Genomic DNA, 15502 nt, shown 5'->3' with positions numbered 1-15502 from the left:
TACAGTTAGAAAAATATAAATTGAAGTGTTTAGTGTCCCAGATAGGCAGGATGGTAATTAAAAAAATACAAAATGTGTATTTTACTCAAAAAAAAAAAACAGTAACATTGCGTCCCAGAAGAGCCTATAACAAAAGACCAGACAAAAGAGCTTCAAGAGTTAACCATTGCATCTCTCTTTTGGGAAAAAGATGATGTAAACCCCCAGACCATGTGACACTGTAATGAATAATACAGCAGAGAGCGAGAGAGAAAGGGGGGCGCAAACACAGTTAAGGTTTGATGAGAGGAGAGAAGGAGGGTCATATATCCTCAAGACTTAACAAGAGAGCACGAGACTGACTGTTCAGTCAGAGAAGATGTGCTGGCTGCCGATAGACCAGCCTTTGCTCCTGCCCGGCGACTCCACCTGCAGCTCCTGCCGACCGTCGCCGCGCTCCGTGTGTCAGCTGCTCGCGTCGCGCCTGCGGAGGATTGGAGACCAGCTGGAGAAAGGCTGGACGGCGGGGGACGCGGAGTCTGGCGTCAGCTGTGAAGAGCGGGGCGCTGTGGCGGGGCGCGAGCACTTCAAGAGCATCCTGTGCACTGCAATCCACTTCACTATGCTCGTGCTGTTCGTCGCGAGGCGACACCTGTAGGGCGCGAGGCGGCAACAGGTGAGTGTCACCTGGACATGCGTGGGAGTGAGGTCGACCCTGGTCTGAGCAGTAAGAATAATTAAGATATCAAAAAATATATGGAAAAGCAAGGGACATAGAAAAGTAAACGCATTCTTTGCTCTTCAGTATGTTGAATAAAGAAAAAAAACGCAACACTTTGCCTGAAATGATGGGCTCAAGGGTTAACCTTTTTATGTCGACAAACACAGGACGCAGGTAAGCGAAGTTTGAAAACAATTGAATTCGCAATTGAAAAAGATCAAACGTAAAGAGTTGAACATAGATAGTCAGACATTTTAGAGTTGATCGTTTTATCTCTTGCCCGTTGTTATTTGTTTTGTGTCAGACGGCGCCTTTAGGACGTTGCACCATCAAAGGGCTCAGGTTATTTGCACGAAAAGCCAAGAACGCAGGAGGATGTGGTCCAGAGGAGAGAAAGCATCCTGCAACACGATGACAAAAGAGGCGGACGTGGTCTTTAAAGGTCAGAACTTTGACTCCGGCTAGGTTGAATGTGTCACGGACACCCACTCGGGACCGACGTGGACGCACGACGAGCTCCATGAGTCGCAGACGCGCCGGAGCAGCGGCCGTGCGCCGTCAGCCGCGCGCCCTGCCCCTGCGTGACCCTCCGAGTCTGTCATCGCAGCTACAGGGCGGTGATGTAATCCTCCCCTGGTGCAGCGGAGGGAAACGCTGACGGATTGGACTTCTTTTGATTCTCGCCGCCCATTGTGTGAACGCATCAAACCGGTGAGACCGATTAGACCTTCTGGTGCAAGTAGGCCACAGTTGGAGCGACAAGCCCGAAACAAAAACAAGCACTGACACCTGTTGAAAGCTTCTAAATGCACTGTAGGTTTTTACATAAGCTAAGCTGTGTGCAAATGTGTAAATAATGAGGATGAATGTTTTATAGATGTTTTCTACAGTGTTTAGATGAGGTCTACAGATCGTCCTGTGCGTTAGCATTATCAGATGGAGTCAGTGTTAAGTGCTTTTAATATAAACATACAGGACCTATAGGATGCTACGTGTATGCTCTTGATGCTGTTTGTGACTAGAAACAAGGTCTTAATGTGAGCAGAATACCTGAAGCTGTCTTTTATAAAGGTCTGTGCTATTTATACTACCTACATATTTCTTATGGACTTTTAGTAGTTAAAAAAATAAAAATAAACATAATGAGTGAGCTGAGTGCTTTAATTCTTACCAGTGCATTAAAGTTGTATCTCAAATCAGTAAATCAAAACAATATGCACTTGTAACAAAGTCATAAAGTCACACACCAACACATGTTCATTAGATAGTAACTAATTAACAGTACTGGATACAGACAAGGACCCTTTTACTTACCCACATCCATTCATTATTATATCAGCAACCAGTCCCAGGTGGTGCACTCTGAACTGGTCACCAGTCTATCACAAGGTTCACCACAGACAGATGAATACACAAGTTGAAACTGATTTTCCTACGCTGAGATATTTGTTCTGTTTAAAAAGGTAGCAACTACATTTTTAAATAACAGCAAAACTGCAACATATCAAATAAAGGCATGTAGGATAAATATCCAGACATGCCAAAAGAAAATAACAAAATAAAAAACCTGTGACGGCCATGAATATGTACATCACCACACTGAATTATGGCAAGAAATAGGGGTAAAATTAAACGTATCCAGTCAAACGCGAACTAAATCTATAAGTCTATGTAAAAATGGGGCCCATCGCTGCATAGTAACTGTTACAACACAGCTTCAGGTTTCCAGGCTGGGAATTTGGGGTGTGGCTGTGACCTCAACCCCCGGGTTGTACCGTTTCTTAACTCAAAATCACTACTTGTGGGGTTTTACTGCACTTATGCTAGAGCAGTGGTGTCCTTCTGGGTGCCGATGATAAGTGGGCGGAGCTTAGTAGATCTGGAAGTGAGCTGAGGTGGTGCCGTCCTTCCAGCATCGCAGCGAATCCACAACAGTGGAGCGGCACAGCGGACACGTCCTCTCCCGGTCGAACCACAGGCACAGGCACTCCTCGCAGAAGACGTGCTGCGGAGGAGCATCATGAGCGTTATCCCTGAACCACAATTCAAACCACAGGTCCTTCAGATCCCGGCCAGGTTCTCTTACCTGACAGAGGAGAGCGATGGGGTCTCTAAACTCAGCCTGACAAATAGCACAGACATCTCCGGCCTCAGTGCACTGCTGACTGCCAGCCCGCACGCCGTAGCTCTGGATAAAACAATGAGGTGTCACTGTTAAATGACCAAAATCTCCCAACTAGTGTACGCCGACCATCTGCTGAAGGTAGGTGTGTGTGTGTGCGTGTCTCTATGTGCGTGCATGTGTGTGCATGTGTGTGACAGACGCGAGGCAAGCGAGCTCTCACCTGGGAGCTGCAGAGCACGGCCAAGGCCTTCCGCACCGCTGCTACACGTCCGCACAGGTCAAACGACTGCAAACGAAAAGCACAGCAGTTTCCATGGAAACAAAGATGAGCCTGTTGTCCCACAATAGCCTACAGTGACACCCCCCACCCACAGCTGTCTGGTCCATCACTTCCCATGTTTGGCTCTTAAGCACTTTTTTCAAAGCTTCAGTTCCTATGTGACACACCATCGTGACAGCTGTAGATTCCCATCATGAACATGAGCGAACTAATGACACACCGCTAACGTGATCGGATCTCGGAAAACACCTGCTGCGCATCCACACCCAGGAAACCGCCCGCCCTGTTAAACTAAAAGGCCATCTTCATCCATAGCTACAGCCACGGAGTGGTGCCTTCAAAACACAGCAACCCATATGACCAGACAAACTGTGATGCAGTCACCACAATCACTCGTTCTCACCCTGACCCCACTCAGTTTCACTATTTCAGCTTTTTGCATGCATGACTCATTATTCGACTTCCTTCCGTTTTTCCCTGTTGTGACTAAGGCATTTACACACAATGTGTTGTTTATGTTGTTTGAACACGTAGGTGGGATCGTCTGTAGTGATGTAGGTGAGAATCACCGACGGTTACCTTGCAGAGGCTGTAGATGATGATGAGAGTGGCTCCCAAGAAGTAACTACTGGAGGGGTCCTCTCCCATGATGTACTTGTACCACAGCTGGATCGGCACCAGGGCGCGGAAGAGCTGGCTCAGCTCCTCGATCAGCAGGTAGAACTTCCCCTGGACACACACATAATTAGAAAGCTCGCTGTGAGAGCTGAGGTGGCTTTAATGAACCTCTGCGTCCACGTGGACACGCTCAACGCGTGAGCTCATTATGTTGTGGTTTGCAAAGGCAGACTGATCCCAGGCTGACGACGGATCCGCTCACAGCTTAAAAAAGTTGCCCACAAAAAAGTAATAAAGACAAGACGTCTTCTCGGGGCTCTGCAAGAAGCAGAAAGAGCTGGGCGGCTTCGGGGCACTCTTGTATCTGCTCGAGAGCAGTGAGGTATTAAAAGCTTAAAACAGCACGCCTCCAGCACAAACATGGCTGCCGTCCAGATCTCCACAGCTTCACAGCAGTACAGGCAATTTCCCCACACTGCAAGGGAAACTGGCAGCGCCTCCTTCCACCTGCTACCCAGCGCCCACATTAGGCCCAGCCCCACGGGGGGCGCGCCGCCTCCGTGCCCTCCATAGTCACACACAAGAAACCAACTTTCACACCCAGTCCCCAGTGCCAGAACGTGCACTACGCACGTCCAGGGGGTTAAAAACGAAAGGTGGGAGAAACGACGGCAAACTTCCCCGATGACGCCTGCGGTAACGGCTTCCTGGACGTGAGCTGACAGAGATTGATGAGTGTGGATAAAGCGCCGCGAGACGCCAGGCTGGAAGTGGAGGAAGACCTCTGCTCGCAGCTAATTCATCTTCCTTATTGTCCCCTCCGCCACGGATCCCACAGTGGCCATCACGCCCACGCGAAAACTGTCCCATTTAAAGTTTGGACGCGGGCCAGTGGTTCGGCAGCACCACTGCAGGCCCTGGCTGCTTATTAGGTTTCATTCATTTGTCTGCTCCCTTTGTCCACGCCAGACGTAAACAGCACATCTTTATCTTCGAGACTTCAGAGACTGGAAAGGTTTAGGTGAACCACCCAGAAGTGACCTGTCAATCAAACACAGCATCTACCACACGGCTTCACTGACGTGTTTCATTCCATCTTCCGTCACATTTCATTTATAAACGAGTGGTGTTGGTCTTTATAAACCCTGTTTAGGAAAAGATTCATAGCCATAACCATTAATCAATCATGATTAAAATAAATGTTTTGCACTTTAGGTGTTGCAGCTTCACCTACTCCACTTAATAAAGTCAATTATTTTACAGCTTTAGTTACAATGAATGTAGATTGTAATAGGTTTTATTATTGGGATGCACAACACTTTTTCTTGCTTGAAGCCAAAACTAAAAGTGCAAAGACAGAATTTAGAACGGTCTCGGCTCTCGGACAGCAGTGGTAAAATGTACTTCTCTGCAAACTGTGCGTTTTCTGAAGCAAGTGGTGGATACAAGTTTCAGCTTAAAATGAAGCCGCCAGCGATCGTCTGAATGCGTGCTTCCTATTGTATCCACATACATGGGACATCTGTATGACATATGTGACATGATCATTACAGCAGCAAAGGCTGACGAAAGAGTTATGAAGCTGACAGGGCAATTTTAAAACTTGGTTTCGTTCTTTAGCAAGAACAAAAGCACCAGATCGGTAAAAAGCAGCAATGTCACTCCCTGAAACTCAACACACGGCCCGGTGCAGCTGTTGACTCCTGTACGTGCACATGCAGGAGTTGGTCTGTTTGTGTGGATGAGAGAGTGGAGGATGCAGGTAATGGTCCAGCTCCAGGGACGGATGACCTCACCCCTGCAATCCTCTGGAGGGCGAATGAGCTCAGTCGCTGGCTGTAGTGGCTGATAGGCCTCCAGGTCTGTTTATCAGTGGAAAATTTAATCCTAATACTTCATATCTCCCCCTTCAACACACAAACATGTACCGTACCAGCAAAGTGGGCTGCAACTGTATGGAAAACAGTCTGTGCATGCGGTGGTGCACGTGTGTGTGTGTGTGTGTGTGTGTGTGTGTGTGTGTGTGTGTGTGTGTGTGTGTGTGTAGTCATATTGTGTTGCTACATGCACAAGGTCACCTAGGAACATTTAAAAGCTTATAAAAGCAAAAAAGCCCTTTGACCCGTCAGCACTCCCAGGAGAAACTCATCAGGAAGTGGTAGAAGTCGACTTTTCTATTTTAGCCGTGAGATGGGCCGTGAAGTTCCGCAATTTCCCGTCACACATTGTCAGTGTTGCGAAACAAATCACTTTAGCAAGTTACAATTTAGCGAATGGTAATTTAGATATATTGTATTATTTATAGTAATAATTCATATTATATACATTTTAGGAATTAAACCTTTAGCATAATAAAATATTTCCCCCCAAATGTAAATATTTAAAATATCTATGCTTTGAATTCAGATTTGATATAGTGCTGTGATTTTCATACTACTTCTACTACAGATAAGTCAACATCTTTAGAGGACGTACATGATCCGTAGATCAGAGGGCGCGATGTGTATTTCTTACCCTGGATTTGAAGGCCAGAAGAATCTTGGGCAAGAAGAGGACAAAGCATTTCAGGCCAATGGTGAAGTACTTAAGGACAAAGTCGGTGATCCCCACAACCCAGATCAGATCAAAGAAATCAAAGCTGTTGAGGTTGGGCTTGGAAAATATGAGGCTGGAAAAAGACACAGAGAACTTCTTAAAGAAAAGTCCAGTGTTTCCACTTAGCACGAAAGAATGATTAAAAAACAAAGCAAGAAAAATGTTTAACAAAATGAAAGAAACTTTTTGGAATGAATGAAAAGAACTAAATACTCACATAATAAGGCCAGACAACAATGGATAGTCTACCTAAAGAAATGGAAGTACAAATAAAATGCTGTACACAACACAACAAATGGGGAAACCTAGCTACATAAAGTAATTGCAAAACATATGACGGCTGACGAGGGAAGACACCAGCCACGACTGGCTCGCTTTTATGCTACCTGTTGTGCAGCTCCTCATGACTGAACGTATAGTAGATATACACTATGTTCCCTGAACAAAACATGACGATCCACAGAGCGGCAAACACAGATCGATCCTCCTGGAAACACAAAGAGACACAATTCATTTCTAACTAACGATGCTGGCGTTTCTGGAGGAAATGTGTCATTGTGAGTTGTTTACCCGTAGTGAGACTTGGTGCCTAAATGTGGAATTGGCATAGGCGAATGTGCTGACCATCCCTACACACACAGCGATACCTGGTGGGGAGAGGCAGCTCTTATACCCATTGACAGGCTGGTAAATACTGTAGGTTTTACACACTATTGCTCCTCAAGGCGCTGTACCTAGCTTATGCTGAAAGCAGACTTTCGCCAGCAGAATGAGGATGAAGGGAAAGCCTCTCTGCAGCCACGTGACCACTGCCTTCAGCTCGGACAGGGCTGGGGCTGGCGTGGACTGGTCCTCCTGGGCTTCCTCCCTGGAGCTGTGCCTCTCGGAGCCAGCTGCCGTGGTGGCCTGCTGCAGCAGAGAGGAGGTCCTGTGCTGCAGCGGCTGGTGGTGGAAGTGGTGGTGATGGTGGTGGTGATGCTGAGGCGGTCGAGGGAGGAAGGGGCCACCCTCTGTGCGGTGGGGGCCCCCGTCTTCTCTGGCGGATGCAGTCATCTGGATGAACACTTCAGGGGGAGAGCCTAGGACCAAGCCAGCTGCCTGGAATTGGGCAGAGGAGACTGAGCCAGAGGGGACACCCACGAGGCCTGAGAAGATCTGTTGGGGTGAAGCAGGTGAGTCGGGCTTCAGGCAATCAAACACACCACCTTCATCTAGGCTGCTCTCCGACCCCAGAGTTTGGCTTCGGCTCCTGGGAGAATAAATGCAGCAAAGACTGAGTCAGTTCATATATAAATAAGGATGGGGGGCCTCCTAGGACTTTAATATGCGACATCTACTTGCAGTAGATTTGCCAGAGGAGCCTATGGGTTAGCTCTGACACCTGGCTTGCATGCATCCCAGGGGTACATTGGTTTAGATAAGGCCTGTGCGCCGTGAATCCTTGTATCCTCATCACCTCGTCTTACATTATGACTGCTCAGACTGGATCCACATTGTCCAGCTACTGTAAGGTGCATGGTGCAGCTCTTGCTAAAGCAGAGCTCACCTTTCAGAGGGCATGCCATCCGTGTTGCTGCTGTGTCTCCTCTGCATGGCATAGCGCTCATCACCACATGGCCCAGCCCTGAAATGGCAAATCAACAAACAGTGTGTGGCTAAGTGACAGAGGCCACCGCTTTTCTGATAAGAAACCCCGCCTTTCTGCGTCATGCGCGCTTAATAACGTAGAGTACATTACCTGAATGTGCCCAGCGAACCGCCCTGCAGCTTTTGTCATAGTTACTGCACGGTCAGCTGGAGTAACGACGCTACAAAGGATGCTCAAGATGCTGCCGCTCCGACGGTCCAGCTCACTGCCAGAAGAACTTCCGGTATGACGTCATCGATGAGCCTATCCACCAATCAGCCCCCTCCTTCGTACCAAACCACATCCGTGTTGGAAATGTATTATGCTAGTGGTGGATGTCACTTAGGTCACCAACAATGGAATAAACTCCGCCGCTGCTGCTGCTTTTGAGACGTAACGGCGGACTTTTGCAAATAGTTTTCTTCAAAGGATGCGAAACTCTGCCATACTGCACCCGCGCCATCAGTGTTGCTCAGAAAGCTAACGCTAACGGCAGCTAGCCGCCTGGCTAACAAAGCGGGCTCGTGTGATCAATCACAGCTAGTTTGCTAACTGCTTTAGAGGCATATTTCATATTTGTATCAGCTACTTGTTTAGAGCTACAAAATGGGTTAGCTAACGCGTCTGCGTCCGCAATTGAGCTGCCGTTGCATTAGCCTTGTGATACTCAGTTTGGGTCATTGTCACCTTTTGCTGCATAAAGGAATGGTGTATGATGGTGTTGCGGCGGTTACTGAGAAAACGCTGGGTGCTGGGCGTAGTCTTCGGACTGTCTCTCATCTACTTCCTCACCAGCACACTGAAACAGGTACAGAGACTCGTGATGAAGTAGGCTGTCATCTAACCCTGCATATGTAGTCAATATGAGTCTATCTGCTGGGTTAACTAGCCCATACGTTCCTAATTATCACTAATCACTCCAGCAATTCGTGGTATTTTGTGTACATTTCCGGGTAAACATCTATATCATTATTTTCCGTTCATTAATTAAGGAACCAACCCTATCATAAGCAGTATCCTCCTAACCTTGTTTCGTTCTAAAACGGACTCATTTTGTGATTCACAGTTCTCGGTAAGGTGATCTATATCAGAGGAACAGCTTTTTATACATATACTTTTATACATTTTTGTAAATCTGTTACTGGCATTGAAGAGCCAGGTAAATGTGAGCAAACGTTGCTTTGTCTTGTTTCCATCCAAAACCCCAAAGATTTAAATTTTCACTTGAAATTTGCAAATAAAACTATACTTGATTATAATAAAAATCATATCATTATATGTCCAGCTGGCTGAGCTGTACTCATTTTTGCAGGAAGAGCGTCCCATACGGGACCGCACACTGTTAGAGGTCAGAGATTCAGACCATCGCATCCCCTGGAAAGTCCGGTTTAACCTGGGCAACAGCAGCCGACAGATGACTCAATGCAGAAACTCCATCCAGGGGAAGACGCTGCTCACGGACGAACTTGGTGAGGGGTGCAGACATTTTTCATTGAAGTGACGATGACACGACAGAGGAATAGGGCTTTTCTGTTTCTGTAGCTTTAATCCATATGTGTGTTAATGTTTTACAGGTTATGTCTGTGAGAGAAAAGACTTGCTGGTCAACAGCTGCTGTAATGTCAACGCCCCCAGCACTAGACAGTACATCTGTAAAAGCTGCCTGGCCAACGGCTGCTGTAGCATCTACGAGTATTGTGTGTCTTGCTGCCTTCAGCCTGATAAGGTGATTTGTGGGGTTTTTGTTTGTTTCGAACATTAGTCTCGGCTCGAACTGTATGTTGTGATGCTTCTGTGTGCGTAGATTCTGTTGATATTCAGCATCACAACTTTTCTCAGCAAATTTAATCTTGATACTGTCATTGACACTTGGCAGTGATCACCAGAAGAGGAAAAGTACAGAAAGACCAGATGGAAATCTGCGCTGGAGTGTTTTACACATGTTCTCTTTCTTACCTTTTTAGCAAGCTCTACTTGAGCGCTTCCTGAATCGTGCAGCTGAAGGCTTCCAGAATCTCTTCACTGCTGTGGAGGATCATTTTGAGCTGTGCCTGGCCAAGTGCAGAACGTCTTCACAAGTATGTTCAGAGACAAATGGGAATCTAAACTGTCTTTGTCAGCAAATCTCACACAACCAGTAAACCAGTATATAGGAAATCTGTTTAGACACATGGGAGCCTATTACTATTGCATCATACAGAATGACTCACTAAAGCTTTGTCAAATACATTCTCGCCATTAAATCATACCTGAATTCCGGACAGGTCACAGTTATAGTTTTGTCCACACTCAAACTGCACTGCCTCTGACTCATTCTGTCCTCATTATTAATTCCTTACTTTGCAATTAATGTTTTTCAGAAAAATAAATGCTTTTTAATTGTAATTTTGCATTTGAAAAAAGTTCATTATTTAACAACTCATCACTTTTGCAACATTTTGGTTTGGGCACAAAAGAAGCTTCATTCACACAACATCCCCCAAAACTGCTAAATAGGTTCTTATCCCTTCTCAATCAGAGCGTCCAGCATGAGAACACCTACCGCAACCCCCAGGCAAAGTACTGCTACGGAGAAAGTCCTCCAGAGCTCCTTCCAGTATGAGAGGAGGGGACTACCAGGAACAGTGGACTATTACAACGTGTTGTTTGTACCGTGAGAAGGGGAAATGCATATTCTGCAGTCATGGGCAAATTTCGCTACATAAAGCAATGAGATCACGACCTCAGCAATGGACAAACTCTGTACGTGTTTTAATTGTTTACACTTCATAAGTGCATAGAACGCTTCCTCCATTCATCAGTGATGATTGTCAGGTCTTCATTACAGGCAGCTCATCACCAGGACTCGAAACAGGGACATGAAATAGGTTTTCATTTTAATAGAAGGATTTTTTTGGACATTTTGCAACAGCATCACCTCTGTGTATAGTGCATGCATATGAAACAAATATTTAATAAAAGTGACTGTGAAATCATTTAACTTGTGTTTTTTATGATCAATGCCTTTAAGATTGTCCTTATTAGAATCTTTGCTATTCAGAAATGTTTTTTTTAATTATAACTCATTTAAGTTTGACAAAACAAACACAGAACAAAACCTGTAATAGAAAATGAACTGATGGGTTAATTAGGGGAGGATGTGGCTACACATTCATCATTGTTACTGTATTGCTGTGATGCTCTGTCCATCTGTCCACACATTTCACTGTGCAGGTGATCTTGGTTGTCGCTCTGCCTCAGGCACCGTGGCCGTCTCACAGGGGAAAGATGCCCAGAGCAGAACAATCAATCATTATGAAGGCCGGGAAAACAAACTGTCGTAATTAGAAAATGATTTAAACTGCCTTCTCACTTGGCTCCTTGGCAAGTTGATTAATTACTGTCTCACAGGACCAATGACAATTACTGCAAATGATCATGTTTAACGGAACAACGGTGTTTCTGATACGATGCAGGATGTAGTTAGGAGTTTTGGCAAAAGATAAAATTACATCTTGTCTCAAGAAATTAACAAAATCCACAAAGTCACAGTTGCAATTATTTGATGTTATCAAATCTTTAATGGACATAAACATGGACATAAAATGCATGCATCTGAAACTGAGCTGGAACTACAGGAGGTATTCACTCCCCTCCCTGTAGCCCTGATGCCTCGACTGAGCACTGTCTGTGTTATTTGTCCCTTTGTAGACCTTTAGCGTGCGGTGCAGCCACTCCAGATAGACCGTGGATGTCTTCAACAGAGTGTGGCTCCACTGCTTCCTCTCAAATGTGTCCCGGGGCATGGTGGGGGGAGGAGGTGGGGAGGAACATTCCCCTCCATAAACACTCTTCAGACAGTTTGCCAGCATGTTGATCCTGGCGATGGCATTCTTCAGTTCCTTGTGAAGGGAAACGTCCAATGGATTCAGGTTGCTCCTCTGGTCCTCCAGGACTTTGCCAAGGCCTTGAGCCATGAAGATGAGACTACACTGGACTTTGGACTGGACGACAGGCGAGTTCCTGTGGACCTGGAGTTCAGGGAAACCCGGGGACCACGTGCCGAGGTGCTTCCCATTGGCTTCATCCTGGAAGAGCAGAACAGCACTCACATGAAATATCACAGCCACAAGGCTCAAGTAATATGATCTCACACACACATGCAGGTAGATGCAAAATGTGTTGTGGCTTTGAAATTGTTTCTTAATGTGCCAACACTGATGAATCATTTTTATTATTGTCATAGATAAATTGCATCAAAAATCTTCCACAAGCCACAATCAGTAAACTTTAAGTAACTGCAGCTCGTCAGAATCCGTTCACCGCCTCCTTCTGCAGCAGTAGCTTCCTGCCTGCATTACACCACGATTTCATGATTTCACACATATGTTCACGTAATTTATAGGTACAGTAAATAACAATATGCAGGTCTAACATTAACATAATTCACACTTCCTGATTAACTCTTTGCTCATCGTTCTGCTACTAAAAATACAGAGTGTGATGGTGAAAGTCCATCGAACAGACACTGACCAGCAGGCGTTTCCATGATGATGGCTGATTGTCATCACAGCGTTTCTTTTGTGGTACTTACGAACTTTACCAGGCTCTCATTCACCATGCTTCTGGTGCCGTCCGTCAGCTCCTTCGCTTGGCATGAAGCTGCATCCGCACTTGGCAACAGCATCACCATGCAAACACACATCATGTCCAGAAAACCTGCAAAAACTCAAATGTTCACAGAAATTTTACATTTTAAAGTCAGAAAGTTAAAATTCTGCCTTGTCCCCATTAATTCAATAATGAGCCACATGCTTCATTCTGTACCTGCTCTATGTGCCATTCTGGTGACAGACCAGATTCTGCAGTTGTCTGTAATCGGGCATCCTTATGTTTGTGCATCACTTCCTCTTTCTCAAGTAAGGCAAGTAAAGACTGCACACACAGTGCACATGAAATGATGAATCACATCTGCATGATCTTCAATATCTGCTCATGTCTCATTTCTTTCAGAATAAACATGCATATTTAGTCTGTCTATTGGACACGGTAAACAACACACCTCATCCTTTTCTCATCTCATCCGTTCTGATTTAACACTTAATTCTGCTGAACAACTCTCTTTACGTCAATTCCTTATTCGGCTTGTGCCTTAAGATCTTTCTGCTTTAAGACCTAAACCTATCTTCTTTGATCTTTCTTCATTAATGCGTAGACTCAAACCACAACTCACCCATTTCCGTTCATATCAACCTTTACATCTTTAAGGTTTAGTTTGCTTGTTGCATTTCTTAGGAAATATTGAACCCAGGTTTAACTTCTGTTATTGTAATAATGAGCAAATGCAACATTTGAAGATTTGTGTTTTTTTAATTCATAGAAAATGTTCACAATTTATGCAATAAATGTGTAAGGGAAAATATTTTATAACTAATGCAACATATGGTAAATATGGTCACACAAATACTCCCACTGTGAATGACGTCACATAAAAATAATAATCAAAACCATCACAGTTCCAGCTGACATCACACACTCTGTCTGTCAGCACAGACACAAACACAAGTCTAACAGTTGTAACACGTCTTTAAAAGATTTAAACAAGTAAACAGCATTACATGGTATAAATAGAATAAATAAGATTATATTAATAAATAAATATATTAATAATTCCACTGTAATCTATACAACACAATTTGTTAAGCATAGAATAAATTCATATTTTATAATGCATAGGTAATGATAACAGTAAATAATCGGAGACCAGACATCAGTGTAGCTTTGGCCTCAACAGAGCAGCTGAAGAAAACCTCACGAGGTCCTGTAGGGACTGGTTCAGTCCAGTTATTGCTACCATTCATTCACAGGGAGCATGTCTTTTCTTTTCAGGCTTTGTTTCTGCTAAATGAATAGAGAGAACATTATGACCCAGCTGCCACAGTAGTTAATCTGGCTGTTACACAGAATAACAGATTTGACTCCAGGGTCTGCTTCACTGCTTGAGACCATTCGTGTAGCCTGTAGAGGACGCTCCACCCATATATTTTTATTTTGAAGCTGTCAGTGAGAGACGGAATCGGCGGTGCTGTTGGTGACTGCAGAGACGCCCCAGGGTCCACCTGCTTTAGATGACCCTGGTGGTGCCACAGCCTGTTCTTCATGCGCAACAGAGTGCTCAGCGTCACGTTGTTCCAATAGCGCTCGTCGTATTCCATTACCTTTTCAAGGTGAAACTGAAAAAGTTTATTGTTATTGTAGATGCTCTGCAGTTTATTTTGTGGAGTGGCACCAGTGATTGTGGATTCAGGAACATCGTTTTGAATAGAACCATTATAATCTTGAAGTTGGTGTATCTGTGAGAAAAAGTAAGTGAAACAAGGTTATTATTAGCAAAAAAGAAACCTATTCTATCACCCTTGCTTACGGTTTAATAGATAAACTACAGATTTTTAATAACACATTTAAAGGTGCTGAAGTAAAGATTTGGTTCTAACATTTATCAGTACTTACATCCGAATAGTTTTTCAGCAGCTCATTTGCCTCTCTTTCCATTAGAACTGTAACAGACTTAAGGCTATCGAAGTCAGTGCAGCAGGCTTGAGTCGGAGCACAACACGCTGTCCTCCAGTGGATGAAGATGAAGAGGAGAACTGAGGAAAGACAGGTGGACACGAAATTACCAAAAATGTGAAAAAGTGAACGTGGGAACGAGCCTGGCAGCTTATGGGAAAACAGCCTGGCAGCTTATGAGAAAACAGCCTGGCAGCTTATGGGAAAACAGCCTGGCAGCTTATGGGAAAACAGCCTGGCAGTTCGCTGAATGATTCATGAATTAAGCAACCTCAGCTCTGAAAACTCAACTTTAGAGGCTGCAGATGGAGACATTCTGCATATATTGACCCCTAATACTGAGTCACAACGCTGAGTATTGCTGACCGGAAACTGAACATAGTGACATAGGGAAACTGACATAGAACAGAAAGGCCTAGTCCAGTATTTTTGTATTTTTATGCACAAACACAAAAAGTTGCTTCATAAGATCAGTTCTATAGATCAAAGTCACCCTGAAAAATTACACTTTGTGCAATTCAAATACCAAAATCCAAAGCCCACCAGAGCACCATGTGTGTAAAAGTAGAGTAAAACACTGGGAGCCCTACTGGGAGCCGTAGCTCCCAGTAGGGCTGCCCACTGCTCCCTCAGGACGGGTTAAATGCACAGAGTCATTTTCCCAATGTGGGATCAATAAAGTTCAATTATTATTATTATTATTATAAATACAGTAAACCCGACGTTTGTGTATGAAATAAGTAATTAAATATCAATTAGTAATATAAATAGAATTAGATATTTACCACAGTGCTTCAGAAGTCCTCTGTGCTTCATGTTGACAGAAGTAAGTGATGAGGAGCTGTCAGAAGGTGAAACACTTGACTCTGGTGAACAGTTTATATACACGCCGCCTCTACCCACCCACTGACACACATACTGGACACGTACAACCTGACAAAAACTTACAAAATTCCATGATGACATTTTTTTTGTTATTGCTCATGTGGAGTCAGAGCGCGTTTGCGT

At 44.6% G+C, this 15502-nt stretch overlaps 3 protein-coding genes and 1 long non-coding RNA gene across 8 annotated transcripts; 2 read left to right on the top strand and 2 right to left on the bottom strand.

The window, feature by feature from the left end:
- Positions 1-32: 32 nt before the first annotated feature.
- Positions 33-1850, top strand: LOC121202429 (uncharacterized). The gene is made up of 2 exons (XR_005898017.2): positions 33-655; positions 1005-1850. It is a non-coding gene; the product is annotated as an uncharacterized LOC121202429 (long non-coding RNA).
- rnft2 (ring finger protein, transmembrane 2) lies at positions 1844-8197 on the bottom strand. 4 transcript variants are annotated; one of them, XM_029160593.3, is made up of 10 exons: positions 8057-8197; positions 7865-7942; positions 7053-7567; positions 6889-6965; positions 6705-6805; positions 6238-6391; positions 3685-3834; positions 3046-3111; positions 2787-2888; positions 1844-2705 (listed from the first exon to the last, which is right to left on the bottom strand). In XM_029160593.3, exons 2-10 carry the CDS (start codon positions 7909-7911, stop codon positions 2571-2573), a joined length of 1347 nt encoding a protein of 448 aa, XP_029016426.1. In that variant the 5' UTR covers positions 7912-7942; positions 8057-8197; the 3' UTR covers positions 1844-2570. The 4 variants fall into 4 exon arrangements, with proteins under 4 accessions (XP_029016426.1, XP_029016428.1, XP_029016427.1 ...); XM_029160595.3 differs by having other exon boundaries at positions 7053-7473; positions 8057-8114; XM_029160594.2 differs by lacking the exon at positions 8057-8197 and having other exon boundaries at positions 7053-7416; positions 7524-7567.
- On the top strand, positions 8061-10920 carry spring1 (SREBF pathway regulator in golgi 1). 2 transcript variants are annotated; one of them, XM_029160597.2, is made up of 6 exons: positions 8061-8189; positions 8649-8753; positions 9258-9414; positions 9520-9671; positions 9910-10023; positions 10464-10920. In XM_029160597.2, the coding sequence occupies exons 1-6, from the start codon at positions 8061-8063 to the stop codon at positions 10545-10547; spliced, it is 741 nt and encodes a 246-aa protein (XP_029016430.1). In that variant the 3' UTR covers positions 10548-10920. The 2 variants fall into 2 exon arrangements, with proteins under 2 accessions (XP_029016430.1, XP_029016431.1); XM_029160598.2 differs by lacking the exon at positions 8061-8189 and adding an exon at positions 8229-8338.
- A 582-nt stretch (positions 10921-11502) lies between these two features.
- Positions 11503-13842, bottom strand: LOC129604595 (uncharacterized). The gene is made up of 3 exons (XM_055511719.1): positions 12752-13842; positions 12519-12652; positions 11503-12012 (listed from the first exon to the last, which is right to left on the bottom strand). The coding sequence occupies exons 1-3, from the start codon at positions 12765-12767 to the stop codon at positions 11557-11559; spliced, it is 606 nt and encodes a 201-aa protein (XP_055367694.1). The 5' UTR covers positions 12768-13842; the 3' UTR covers positions 11503-11556.
- Positions 13843-15502: the final 1660 nt, after the last annotated feature.

Source organism: Betta splendens, chromosome 9, assembly GCF_900634795.4.
Source record: "Betta splendens chromosome 9, fBetSpl5.4, whole genome shotgun sequence".
NCBI lineage: Eukaryota > Metazoa > Chordata > Actinopteri > Anabantiformes > Osphronemidae > Betta > Betta splendens.
The sequence above is the reverse complement of the archived record's forward strand: the minus strand, read 5'-3'. Positions and strand labels throughout refer to the sequence as shown.

What these genes read in the sequence shown, in the direction of transcription:
- rnft2 (XM_029160593.3), bottom strand. Translation starts at nt 7,911, where the DNA reads ATGCAGAGGAGACACAGCAGCAACACGGATGGCATGCCCTCTGAAAG. An exon ending in CCGTGCTCTGCAGCTCCCAG is followed by an intron (nt 2,889 to 3,045) that starts GTGAGAGCTCGC and finishes TGTTTTATCCAG; the next exon opens with AGCTACGGCGTGCGGGCTGG. An exon ending in CCATCGCTCTCCTCTGTCAG is followed by an intron (nt 2,706 to 2,786) that starts GTAAGAGAACCT and finishes GCTCCTCCGCAG; the next exon opens with CACGTCTTCTGCGAGGAGTG.
- spring1 (XM_029160597.2), top strand. Translation starts at nt 8,061, where the DNA reads ATGTGCCCAGCGAACCGCCCTGCAGCTTTTGTCATAGTTACTGCACGG. An exon ending in CACTGCCAGAAGAACTTCCG is followed by an intron (nt 8,190 to 8,648) that starts GTATGACGTCAT and finishes TGCTGCATAAAG; the next exon opens with GAATGGTGTATGATGGTGTT. An exon ending in GCTGCTCACGGACGAACTTG is followed by an intron (nt 9,415 to 9,519) that starts GTGAGGGGTGCA and finishes AATGTTTTACAG; the next exon opens with GTTATGTCTGTGAGAGAAAA.
- LOC129604595 (XM_055511719.1), bottom strand. An exon ending in ATGAGAGCCTGGTAAAGTTC is followed by an intron (nt 12,013 to 12,518) that starts GTAAGTACCACA and finishes CTGCTCTTCCAG; the next exon opens with GATGAAGCCAATGGGAAGCA.